This window comes from Odontomachus brunneus, unplaced genomic scaffold (genome assembly GCF_010583005.1).
Source record: "Odontomachus brunneus isolate Ranch 3 - 2012 unplaced genomic scaffold, Obru_v1 Obru_scaffold_188, whole genome shotgun sequence".
In the NCBI taxonomy this organism is placed as follows: Eukaryota; Metazoa; Arthropoda; class Insecta; order Hymenoptera; family Formicidae; genus Odontomachus; species Odontomachus brunneus.
Window position 1 is genome coordinate 68,707 of NW_022639638.1, and position 13,992 is coordinate 82,698.

Below are 13,992 nucleotides of genomic sequence, written 5' to 3' on the forward strand. Positions count from 1 at the left end.
TTTAGAATAGTAGTGGGCCATCTTACCCAAAATGTGAGTGAAAGACGGTTATAATAATACTTATAAATAAATAGTGAAAACGAAAACATGCATGTTATATTACAATTTACATATCTACTTTATGTATCTAACGTTGATTGCGATAGCTTAACTATAATTTATTTAACGTTACAGCAAGTTTTAGTGGACACATGAGAAATTTTACAGGTAGTCGAAAATAAAAATATAATATAATATTCATAATCTTGCTATTTCGAAAAATGTACGACACTACACATACACTACGATAAATATCGATTATCTTTGTGAGTGATTACACAAACGCAATTTTTTGCAATTATTAGAGAAATTACAGCCTATGGCCATCTTATCCGAGTTTACTCTATAGAAGGATTTTTCTCAATGATATGCTATACTCCAAAATAATTACTGTCAATAACGCATACCCGCCGACGCGGAAGCCTTAGTATTTGATAGTTCGAGAGTCACTAAATTTTTCAGTCAATAATTTTCGACTGCGCGTTTCAGATAATTTGTATCGCGATTATTGATTATCCGAAAAGATAATAATGATTTGCCCGAGCAAACTGTGATACTTTAACATCGTTTCTCATTTGCATGAGTAAGGAACACTCATATTTTACGTGCAATCGATAGAAAAATGATACGACTCAATCTAATGTAAGCTTTATTTTAAAAAATGTTAAACGGTTGGCTTACATTAGATTGAATCGCATTATTTTTTATGGATTATGTGTAGAAGATAACACTAGAAGAATATTAACGCTAGAAGATAATTCTTCTCGCTGACGCAAACAAAAGACATCGGGCTGTCAAAGTGTCACAGTTGCTTGGATAAGTCGTGTTGCTGCCTCTTCGAATAATCAATAATATCACGACATATTATCGTTCAGCAACGGATGCGATGACAATTTTCATTAAGTAATTTTCGACCTAAAAAAATAGCCAATATGTGAACCTTTGTGTATATTGTCACGCTATAGAAACGAAAATTATTTGCGATGAAATGATCGATTAATTTTGTATAATGAATGAGAAAATAAACACGTATGATAGATAACGCATGAAATAATTAATTAGAGATGTCCCCTTCGACACGTTTAATAATAATTAGCGCGGATCTTATCGCTGATATCTTATCGCATTTGTGGAAACTAGATTTTGCGTAACTCGAGACACACGTGAGAGATAGTTACTTTGTCCGCCATTAGCTCCGGAGAAAATTATTGATTATTAATTCGCTTCAATGTTCATAAGTGAGCATCCGTATCATATACATAGAAGTTCCAGTGTAAAATTATATACCGTATTATTTCAGGCATGAATGTTGTCGCTTTTAGATTATTCGTGTATTTGGAGCGATTTAAAAAACAAAGTTAATGCTCTGTATTATGCATAAACGCGCTATTATCGTCAACACACCGCCGAGTTTTTATAGAGAAACACACATATGATTATAATTCGACATGAGCGCACACTCCGAACGCGCAAAATCTTTAATGATGTGCAAATCTTTGCAAAATATTCCTGAAAAAAAATGTATCCGCCTAAAATGATAAACGGTGAATTTTTGCATTTGCATGACTTAAATACGTATTTATCAGACATTTGCATATATCGGCATAAACACATCGCGTCGCTTGCAGTCAATGAAATAATTACTTTAATATTCTTATTCAAATATTCATTAAATATGTGTATATGTGTGTGTGACATCCCTCTCACATTGTGAGAAACACGAAAGAAGTTATCTGATAAAAAATTAACAAACAGATATTTCCAATCGAGATACTAATAAATTTTTTTGTCAGGAAACATCCAATGAGAAATATCGGTGCATAATTTATCACACTCCTCGCGAAAGCTGTCGTGATAAATGCGTCAAATCTGAAATTTATGCGTTTTTTCTTGCAAGACAGAAATTAGCTCTTTCCTTTCACGCTGCGTTTCTTAGAAATTTCGGGAAAGCGTAGCGAAAGAATGTTAAGAGACGCCGAGATATTACATAAACGCGTTTCGCTAAGAGGTGACAGATATGCGAAAAAGGAAATCAATCTATTCAGCAATCAGAGAATTTTATCTAGAAAACTATTAATTCCTGCTCCGCGGTTATTCTCAACAACAACGAAAGAATGTAATTTGTAATTTTTGTAACGTTCCTTCTGAGGAGGCATTGGGAATTATCTAAAGATTACACTAATATTATGTGCATTATCACCGATAAACATATAACAGCATAGCCTATCTGAAGTACTCCTGAATATTCCGATAGCCACCAGGCCAGTAGCCAAGTGCGTCAGTCTATGGCCGTCAGAGGAACGTTGAAGAACGAAAGATAGTAATGTGCAACGGCTGAGAGAATATCAGTAGTAGGTACGATAAAAATCGCAAGGCAAAAATCACGCGCGATGTGCAAAATAGAGAAATCGAGTATGAACGAATTTCAAAATGCGCAGACAACGTTGAATCCGGGACGATGTAAAATTAACCGCGTGTACGTTTAATAACCAGACAGTCGGTACTCGACCCAATCTCTTGGCTCCTCGCGTTGAGATTCAGAATTCACTCGATTTTCGACACACTCTCCTATCGTACTTTCTAAATTTCTTCGTACTTTCTAAATTGCTTCGAGTGCAATTCCACTCGGAAGGCAGATGAAGCGATGACAATCGATTCACGCGAAGGTGAGTGACTGTTCACTCGTATAGAGCGGATTCTTACGCTCTATTCTGAGTCGTCGAATAAATATCTTAACACTTCTGTAAACACACATTACTGAACGGCGGTAGTAGCAGTAATAATGGTAGTAGAACAACTACGTACTCTCTCTCATTCTAAATTTCTTAGAGTGTAAAGTTTCGCTCAAAAGGAGTGGATATTCACTTCAAGTGATAGTGAAAATATTGTCACTCTGAATGGAATAACATTTCATTTTTCATAAGAAATGAATATTTTACTCCAGCTAAAATAAATATTTCAAATAAATTTAATTTTTACAATTAGATAAAAAGAAGAATCTATAGTTCTATCGTGTTTGTAGTTGCTAATGACTCTAGTTATTGCAATCTTTTTAATGGTGTGTCATTTAATCAATTCCATTTATAAATTCGCTGACTACAGTGGGGCTTGGACCTTGACTTCTAGCTCTTGAGTCATTCGTCTTATTTACTGAGCCACTGCTATCAACTGATGAGAATGGCTCTAACTATATATGTTTCCGAATGATTCATTCTTTCATGGCTGAAAATTCACTTCATACGAGTGAAAAACCAGTCTAACTTGAGGTCGTCACTCCATTTGTCGAGGAAAAATTCATTCCACGATAAGAAGGAATTCACTCTATAAGAGTAAGTGAGAAGTCATTCTAATTCAAGTGACCCGGTTGTCACTCCATTTTTCAAGTAAGATTTTCACTCCAAGGAATTTAGAGAGTAATAATAAAGCGCTAATAGACGGTCATTCAGGCAAGACAATGTAACGTCGCGTAAAATTGAACTGGCGCTCGAGTGACTCGATGCACGATTGTTATCGCAGATGTCAATATTGCGGATTAACGCGTCGTGCAGCGATGGCGATCTGATAGCAAAAATATAGTCGTAAATCGACGGTCGCGCGAGCGCCCCATTTAACAGCCGTATACATCGTGATTATTATGATATATTTGCAGATCGTGGCAATTGTGCTCTTCGCGTTATCGAGGATGATGCGCGCGACAATTCTTCTCCTGATCGCCGCGTCGGCCGTGGTAACAGGTAAGTTACAGTTACCAGGTAAGACCGTGGTAACATTTCGCGATTGTACACACGGCTTCCTTTCGCCACTAACGGGACATACTACTGTGTTCAAAAAGTAAGACCAATTTTCAAGTTAAATTGCGCGGGTATATCGAAAGTCAAAAATATTTTTTTTCTAAATTGATAGCACTGTGACAGACATCTGTGTCAAATTATGCGTCGTTTGCGTGAAGTTATTCGCAAAAAGAGGCCGGAATTGTGGAAAGACAACTCTTGGTTTTTGCACCACGATAATGCGTCATCTCACACTGCATTGGTTCTTCGAGACCATTTCGCTAAAAATTTGACCCATATCGTTCCACAACCACCATATTCACCTGATTTAGCATCGTATGACTTCTGGTTATTCCCTAAACTCAAAAGACCGCTCCGGGGATACCGTTTTGACTCGATTGAAGAGATACAAGCTAAATCGAAGAAAGCTTTGAAGGCCATTCCGGAAATCGACTTTAACAACTGTTTCGAGGGTTGGAAAAAACGTTGGCATAAGTGTATTGTGTCTGAGGGGGATTACTTTGAAGGCGACGAAATAGATTTGGAATAATAAATAAAGATTTAAGAAAAAAATTTTAAATGGTCTTACTTTTTGGACACAGTAGTATGTTTTCTCCGCCATTAATAATAATCTGAACAAGCAGTTTTCTTGACATTCGGAGTATATCAGCTATCACTCTGCTTATTACATTGCTTGGAACAAGTATGCCCTCGCAAGCAGAACCATATCTAAGCCATATCTAAAATACAGATAGCATAACTATAGTGCGTGCGGCGCAGCGCACACAAGCGAAGAATCGTGTACGTGTGAGCTGCCCGACGGGCCAAAGTGCCACGCACTATAGTTCGTGACGAGCAACCCACACGTACACGGTTGCATCGCTTGGTAGGCTGCGCCACACGCACTGTAGTCATGCTACCTGCGTCTTAAATGTGGCACCTCTACTCGCAAGAGCTTCAGTAGAACGTCAGTGTCCCGGGGCCAAACGTAAAACTTTTAACGAGGTACAAAAAGATGAGCTTTTAAGAACCGAGCACAGTCCATATAGTGCTATAACGCAAACATATTTAAGCAAAATTGAAGCTAGATCTAACACAGCAAACATCGAGTAACAGTTATGTAAATAATTGTTAGTTATAATTTCCCACTCAACAATATAAATGTTATATAACGCGTGTTTTATATAACAGTGTTATATTGTTGAATTAAGATATTCGGTCTTCAACCGGACCTTCTTCAATGATAATACAAGTCAAGAGTTATAAAAGATTACGTGGTTATATATCAAAAGTCAAAACAGTTATGCAAGTCAAGCGAGAGAAGAGAAAGATTCTTACTTCTCCGCTATTTGGGACACGGTACTTATTATTCCATCCGAGATGGTTTTTTGGCTTTCCTATCTTTTTGTGAACTTACTTTTGTCCTTCTACTGCCGTAATTTCAGAAGTGAAATTGCTGCTCCATCCTGGTGTCTTTATCTCCTGGATATCTCGCGCTATGTGCGCTATGTTACATTGATGAGTGACACGTGTGATAGTATGAGCATTGCGTTTCCTGAGTATGCAGCTGAGTGGATTTGGGCAGTTCCACTTTAGTATCTTTTCTACTACATTTATTTATTTATCTCTACGGAACCTAGTATTTCTGCTTCTAATGGATTGTGTCTCTGGAGGAGGTACTTTCGCGACATTCAATCTCTGTCTTCTCGCTTGACTTGCATAACTGTTTTGACTTTTGATATGTAACCACGTAATCTTTTATGACTCTTGACTTGTATTACCACTGAAGAGAGTCCGATCGAAGACCGAAATATCTAAATTGTTATATTAGATTAAGCTTAAGAACTGCGCTCGGCTCTTAAAAACCCATTTTTTGTATCTTGTTTTACATTCATCAGAATTTTTATCCAGATTCTCCATAAAAGTTTTAATTTTTTGCTAAAATAACATTATACTCTCTAAATCTGAATGAGTGAATTTCATTGAAAAACAGTGAATAACACTGATTAACAATGTTAAATATGCCACTGAACGAATCAATGGCATATTTAGCATTGTTAATTAATGACTACTCACTGTTCTTCAATGAAATCCACACTGAGAGAAGAATTTAATAAATATTATCAAAATTTGGTTACTATTACTAAATGGTAGACGTAAATATAGCGGGCCAAAACTATGGCAATACTTATTAATTAATTTAGTTCTGTAAAATAAATTATTTATTTGACAGAAGTACAGATATTTTACAGAAGTAAAATTTATTTGCTTCCAGAATATATTTGGTAAATAAAACTTATTGAATAGTTGAGCAAAATAAGCGATTTTGTAATAGTTACAAAATGTTTGGTAGGTTCAACCAACCATCTGTAATAATAGATATTGAAACGATGTAATAGCTGCAATGAATGAATTTTTCTTTGTGCTACAACAAAACATACTTATATTGGTAACAAAATAGAATTCGTACTTACTGAATCTTTTATTACATGGGATAATTTCATAACAATTATCAAATAACTGTTCATAACTGTAATATATTTCATATTAAATATTTAATATTAAGACTATTACTAAATTATTTAATTTATGTTACTGTGAATGCAATTACGTCATACTCCCGATCTATTAAATATTTGGTAATTATTATCATATTTAGTATTAGTTATCAAGGATTCAACGAATTTCTGTAACTAAATGCAGTTTGTTATACTTACCAGTCTTTTCTCTCAGTGTGCTGATTTAGATTTGGAGAGTATATTAATGTAGTTAATAAATAAAGTATATTAGATTTGGTTTCCGGATTTTTCTTTATTTGATTCCGAACATTTCGCGAACATTATAGTCCGCTTCACACAGAGAGAACGATTTGGTTGAATCAAATAAACGCTTCTTTGGAATAGTCCAAACGAATTTTTCGATTTATCAAACAAAATTTTGTTTGAAGTAACAAAAATATTTATTTGCGGCTTAGTTCCAAAGAAATATTTTTGTTGTGTCAACCAAATAATTCGTTTGGATTATTCCAAAGAAACATTTATTTGAGTCAATAAATCGTTCTCTCTGTGCATCAGAAGCTCTCAGGAGCAATTCGGCATCGAGTCGTTCCTCCCTGATGAAGCGGACTGAAATGTTCGCGAAACGTCGGAATCAAACAAAGATGAATCCACGCGGCTCAAACCGGGAAACCAAATCTAATATGCATGGACACCGCGAAAGCCTAAAATATCAAAATATCAAAGTAAAAAATAATTTAATAAAAAGTGAAAATAAAAAAAATATACCTTTAAGAATAAAATTATAGTAGCGAAAAGATTAATGTCCCAACATTTATTAAATTTAAGATTACTAAATATTTTGAACTAACCGTATCCCGTTCTACGTATGCATTCGCCATGACTACTTGAGAAATCGGAAACGATGTTCAAAAGTAGCCGTAATAGTTTGACAGTTTGAGGCTTAGTTCGCGTAAAATGATCAATAGGAGATCAGCAATCATGAGTAATCAGCAAGAACGTGATACAATACAGTGAAAATATATTTAAAGGATATTGGTACATGAACAAGGTAAATCTTTCAAGAACCGCTATAAAAAGAAGAGTAAGAGTATCGAAAGAATATATCACTCTCTTGCGTGATTATGCGTAACGCATGAGTAGATGGAAAACATTGACTCACGTGAACTAAACCTCAAGCCGTCAAATTGTCACGGCTGCTTTCGAACATCGTTCCCGATTCCTCGGATGCTCGATAGTTATGATAAATGCATATGTAGAGAAGGAGACGGCTAAAATACCTACCAATTCTAAGTCTAATAAATGTTCAAGCATTAATAAAACTTGTGTGTACTTGACGCTGTTTAAAAGAAAAACGCGAGTAACTCCGTCGAATTTTTCGCAGTTTGTAAAAATCGTCAAGCAAAGGAAAAATGCCGCATATTTCGTGTTATTGAATTATCATGCAAATGAATTAATTTGTAAAATTCAAAGACTTTCGTCACACACATACAATAATCGTCTAATACAAATTTGAAAAATGTAACTTACAATGATTACTTATGATTATTTATATCTATTCGACGGATCTATTTGACGGTTGTAAAGGGGAGAAGAAATCATTATAAAATGATTATAATACTAGATGATATTGATGCGATCTTTGCGAGGATTATCAATTCATCCCACGTCTCACGCACTCGGCGTTTCTTTCTCGTCGCTGAATCGTAACGTTAATCGCCTGCACTTTACCGCGACAATTGGCTATCTTGGTCACGTTTAAGCAGTACACATGTGACATAAATTTCGTCATGAATCCCAATAAGGTGTCGATGTGTCGATCTCGGCGAGACTTTCGAAACTACACTTACGTCACTTTAAGGATAAACGACTCGACCGAACTTGCAGCACTCGCGAACAATCAACACCGTAGCGGGAACCTAATTTCGCGACGGGAGTTACGAGTAAAGTTTCCGATTCTCTCCCCCGACAGCTCGATGCTCGATATTCCGACGAGCCTGCAATACGAGGAGCTTCCTGCACGAGGACTCTCGTGGCGGAGTACGCGGCGATGAAGGTAGGCTTGCGAGTCACGGGACGTCCGGTTTGATCGCCCCGCTCCCGCTCTGTTACAGGTGATAACAATTGTGTACAACGTGAAGTCGGCCCGAAAGCAATTGTATGCGTCTGTAACTCGACGTATTGCGACTTCACATCGGATATACAAGTGCAAGAAAATCAATTTGTCTGGTACACTTCCACTAGAAATGGCGAAAGGCTGCAGAAATCAGTCGCCAACTACTCCAAGTCTATATCCGAGCCTGTATCCAGCGATGTTATCCTGATAGCAGACAGTAGTATAAAATTTCAAAAAATATTTGGATTTGGTGGAGCGATGACAGATGCCGCCGCGCTCAACATTAGAACCCTCAGCACTGCGACCCAAAAGAACCTAATTGAGTACATATATGATTATGAAATATCTAATATACAAACAATATAAGCTCTGCAGATAAATTTTATTGATAATTTTTATTGATAAGTAAATTTTATTGATTATTTCATAATCTAACAAATGAATACGGACATAAAAAGCCAAGTTACGGATGTTATGTGTTTAATAAAAAATTAATAGATATAAAATAGATGTTTTGACCATTGGATGTGGTCCTCTTCAATTCTGAAGACTCTTCAGAATTGAAGAGAACCACATCCAATGGTCGAAACATCTATTTTGTATCTATTAATTTTTTTAAACACGTAACATCCGTAACTTGGCTCTTTATGTTCGTATTATTCATTTGTTAGATTATGAAATAATCAATAAAATTTACTTTGAGCAAGCGACTCCCAAAGATACGTACAAAAAGACAGACGAAAGTCGTAGAATGAATTTTAATGAGTGACGCGTTTTTTATCTTAAAGAAACTTCGTTCTGAATCATGAGTTTATATTCAGCAGGTAAAATTATACAGGATGTCCCATTTTAGCTCAGATACCGTAATACCTGGAAAATGCGTTTTCAAAAAAAGTGTTTTCAACAAAAATTGTAGGATATCAAAGAAGAAAGAAGATAGTAATATTTCCTCTCTTTTTACTTTAAAATGACTTTGAAAAACCTTGTCAAAGTCAACTCTAATTTTTTAAATGGATTTATATAGTTTTTTTTAAACATAAACAAATTCCTCTGGCCATTCTGCGTATAAAAGTACTGGCATAATCATCGAAAACTGAATATTTTTCGAGATATTTTGTCTCGACTCTTGGGAAAATTACGATAACTTTGGCGACGCAAAATAAAAATGGATTTTAAAAATATTTTAAATGTAGAAAACCAAAAACATAATAAAAACTAAGAGTCACTACAATTGTTTATTTTTTATGCTATAATAATTTTGTTTATTTTTGTTCACGATTTCCAATACGCACTACTTTGCGTAGAAGTCTTACTAATCTCCTCGTTATCTATTATTTTTAGTATCTCATAGACTAATTTCTTTTTTAATTTAGTTTATTAGTTATAATTCAGTTTATTAATTATAAATAAGCAAAGATTTAATAAATATAATCCAAACCAGTCTATATCTTATTTTAAAGATATACATTTATGCATGTATTTTTTAACAATCAACATTCTCATAATATAAGGGCAAGATTAGATTAAATTTTTAGCAAGATGAAGTGCTTCGCCTACCAAAAAAATTTTTTTACGCTTATGTTTGATACTAAATGCATACGATATGTTAACATTAACTGGTATATTTCTTAAACATTTTTGTTAATAACTTTCCAATAAACAAAAAGTGCTAGTTAGCTTTTAAAACCTTTTAAAAGTTACTCAGGGGCACAAACTTGATAATGCATGCTAACTAAATCGTGTCGCTAAAGTTATCGTAATTTTGCCCGACACTTTTCAGCATAAAATATGAAATATCTCCTGAAGTACATACTTTTCGGTAACCTCACTTTAATACTTTTATGTACAAAATGATGAGTAAAATCGATTGTTGTAAAAAGAAAATATACAAAAACTTGAAGCAAAATTCTGTGCAAATTTATTAATACACCAGTATGCAAAAATTAGTATTACCAATCGATTTTTCTCTTTATTCTACGTACGTAAACGTTCAGATGAGGTAGCCGAAAAGTTCACGAGATATTTAATATCTTGTATTGAAATGTAAAGATGTGAAATAATAAAGTGTAATGTATCTCGGGAAGTATTCACTTTTCGATGATCTTATCCCAGTACTTTTGTACGCAAAAGAAAGATTAGAGAAATAAATTTTTGTTTAAAAAACCATGATTTCATTTAAAAAATTAAGATAGACTCACATGATGTTTTTCAAAGACATTTCAAAGTCAATAAAATATTACTATCTTTTTTCCCCTCGATATCCTACAATATTGTTCAACAAATACTTTTTTTTGAAAATGCATTGTTTTATCTTAACTTATGTAGGATCATTCAAAAGACGACAAAAAAGAATAACAAGATCGTATTTCGAACGCTCGAGTCGCAAATTTACGCAATTATCTCTCATGTGTAGTTTCTTTCAGGTCGTATTATGGTATCAATGGTAGCAGATACACCTTTTGCCGCATACCTATCGCAGGTACCGACTTCTCAACGAGACCGTATACGTACGACGACATACCCAACGACATTACATTAAGTAATTGGAGCCTCGTGGAGGAGGATGACTACAAGATCAATTATCTGCATCAAATAAAGAATGTCATGTCCAAGCCGGAAGATCTGAAAATATTTACTACTGCGTGGTCCGCACCAAAATGGATGAAAAAGAGCAACGAGATAACGTGGGGTAATTACGACATGATGATATACAAAATTTTATTTACAAAAAGAACGAAAATAAAAAGAAAATTGAGTCCTGGCTTTTGAAAACTGTGTCGCCAGAAGAAGCGCACGTTTTCTTTAAAAACGAAATCTAATCTGCAAGAGATTCGTTACTATCGTCCGAAACCAATCTGATTCTCTTCGAAATAAATTGTTAAATATTGATAAAGATGTAAGAGACAGATTTTTAGTAAGCACTTAAGGTTCCTGTATCCTCACTTTGACTGTCCTTGTTTAATAATGTCAGAAGCAGAAAAATGCATGTCAATTTATATTGCACTATACATGGAAAAAAAACATGCATAAAATGACAATCTTGATCGATTCAATACACTTGCAAAAATATCCACTTTTCTTTAACCTCAATACATAAAAATTAATGTAACATACAACTTGCGTTTTTTACCTATCTATCTGTTCCCCTGATTTTTATTGCGTTAATTTTACGGTTAAAGGAAAGTGTTTGAACATTTTTACAATCACAACTATCATTTAGTATGTGTATTCTTTGATTTCTACCGTAATATAAATTGGCGTGTAATTTCTGGTTTCTGACGTCAAATAAGGACAGCCATAACAAGGACCCAGGAGTCTTATATATAAACTCAGTTTTAAGGAATAAAACAACTCTAAAAAGCTAATTTCTGATTTTAAGTAAATATCTATAAGAATCTATAAAAAACTATAAGATATCTAAGACAATGTTTTAAATAGAAGTTTGATGCACGCGTTTAGTTTTTTTATTAGCTAATAATTGCTCTCTTTAGTTGCTCTTCGAATGAAAATGAGTGCGCAATTGTGAATCACGAATCACGATTGATTAAACATTGCTTTAGTGTGTCTCATGAAAAACAAGTACAAATTAAATAACAACGTGTATGAATGTTTTCGCGTAACAAGCTTATATTCATAGCTAATCAAACTATCTTGATATAATACAGACTTGCGAAAGACATCCAAGCGTTAAGCATTATTAATTCAATCAACTCAATTAGCTTGGAGGATGTATTTGATCCCTTCAAACTGAGTTTGGATACGTGTTACAAGAAAAGCACATGTCTCTCTCTCTTAGGTTTTTACATATAACAGCACATTTCAATAAAAATTAAATCGGTTTCGAACATTTTGGCAGATCTCTTGTTAATATCGCGATACTCTTTAAAAACTCGAAGATTATGTATAATTGTATACAAAAAATAGATCGCGCAATAAAATGCAATGGTCTAACAGGTCCCCTGAAACCTGAATTCTATCAACTCTATGCTGATTACATACTTAAGTTCTTCGACGCGTATAAGGAACGCGGTATCGATATATGGGGTATGACGCCGGGCAACGAGCCGATAGACGGACTTTGGCCGTTCTTCCCATTCAACGCTATGCTATGGACTCCCGAGACTGAGGGGATTTTTTCCGTAAATAATTTACGTCCAACCTTATCCAAGGCTGGATACAATCCTGTTTACATGGCAATGGATGATCAACGCTTTGAGATCCCCACATTCTCTAATTTGCTATTCAACAATAAGGAAGCCAAAGAAATGTTCAATGGTACCGCGTTCCATTGGTACGAGGACCAAATTACCAAGCCAAAACGATTGGATGAATTGCACGATATGTATCCGGACAAGTTCATACTGATGACCGAGGCGTGCGCCGGTAAGCATACATCATGTGTATTACATCGTCTTGATGAAACGAAGTAACGAAAACCTCTTTACAATAACATCTTTGAGAAGACTCAAAATGAATCAACGTGATCCTTTCCTCGTAGGTAGCAATCCTTTAGAGATAAAAAAGGTAGACCTTGGATCGTGGCAGCGAGGAGAGGAATATATATTGGATATAATCGAGGTTTGTACATGTTATAGTCACAGAATTTGAGATCTAAGTCTGAAAATAAGCCTATTCTCAGATTTTGCCTACTTAATGCAAAAATAACATATATTCGATATAGCTATAAGATATAAATCTGACGATCGTTTTAACTTTAAATGCATGGTGAGAATTTTCACAGATATCAAGAACTATTTGAAATGACTCTACTTAGCTAATCAAACTTTGCAGAGTATTAGGGAATTTCTTAATAATACGCAATTATTATATATGGAGACGACAGTACAGAATAGATCGCAAACCAGATATCGAGTTACTTATATATTTTCATAATTCTATTATGAAAATCACTAATGTGTTTCTAGAATTTGTCACATTGGACAACTGGATGGGTGGATTGGAATTTAGCGCTTAACGAAAGTGGCGCGCCGAATTGGGCTAAAAACTTTGTGGATTCACCCATTATTGTAATACCGGAGGACGATGAGTTTTACAAGCAACCTATGTATTATGCGATTTATCACTTCAGCAAATTTGTCCCACCTAATTCCATAAAAATTTTCCACACCGAATCTAATAACAGCGTCAATTCCATAGCTTTCTTGACGCCCGAGGGAAATATTGTTTTCGTGATCGTAAACAAGTTAGTAAAAAATATATTTATCGTTAATATCAATGATCTTGTTTACACTGATCGTTTAATACGTATACCAGCACTAGAAAGTACTATTTTGTACTAAATTATCTTTATCTCAATAATACGTCCAATTTACTCAATAATAACGATAGTATATTAAATTGAAATGTCTTCTTCTCGCTTCTGACCTCTCGCATTGTCTATCTCTTTTTAATGACGTCAGAAGCGAGAAAATGCCTGCTAAAAATTCTTGCGAAATACGTTAAAATAAAAATTCATATCCATAAAGTAATACTCGCAATCGATTAAACAAATTTGTAAGATATTCCGTGCACTCCCCTTTTGCTCTAACAA

The 13,992-nt window shown here is 34.6% G+C and overlaps 1 protein-coding gene across 5 annotated transcripts in view; it reads left to right on the top strand.

Moving 5' to 3' along the window:
* The window catches only part of LOC116851715 (lysosomal acid glucosylceramidase), a 40,047-nt gene that overhangs the window by 24,946 nt on the left and 1,109 nt on the right, over positions 1-13,992 (top strand). Inside the window, exons 1-7 of one of the 5 annotated variants that reach the window (XM_032831409.1) lie at positions 2,288-2,394; positions 3,689-3,773; positions 8,440-8,764; positions 10,865-11,130; positions 12,396-12,824; positions 12,940-13,019; positions 13,367-13,644. In XM_032831409.1, the coding sequence (XP_032687300.1) occupies positions 3,722-3,773; positions 8,440-8,764; positions 10,865-11,130; positions 12,396-12,824; positions 12,940-13,019; positions 13,367-13,644 (1,430 nt within the window). In that variant the 5' untranslated portion in view covers positions 2,288-2,394; positions 3,689-3,721. Of the gene's footprint in view, positions 1-2,287; positions 2,395-2,452; positions 2,706-3,329; positions 3,369-3,688; positions 3,774-8,439; positions 8,765-10,864; positions 11,131-12,395; positions 12,825-12,939; positions 13,020-13,366; positions 13,645-13,992 lie in introns of those variants that run through there. The other 4 variants (XM_032831410.1, XM_032831412.1, XM_032831414.1 and 1 more) reach the window with 4 other exon arrangements.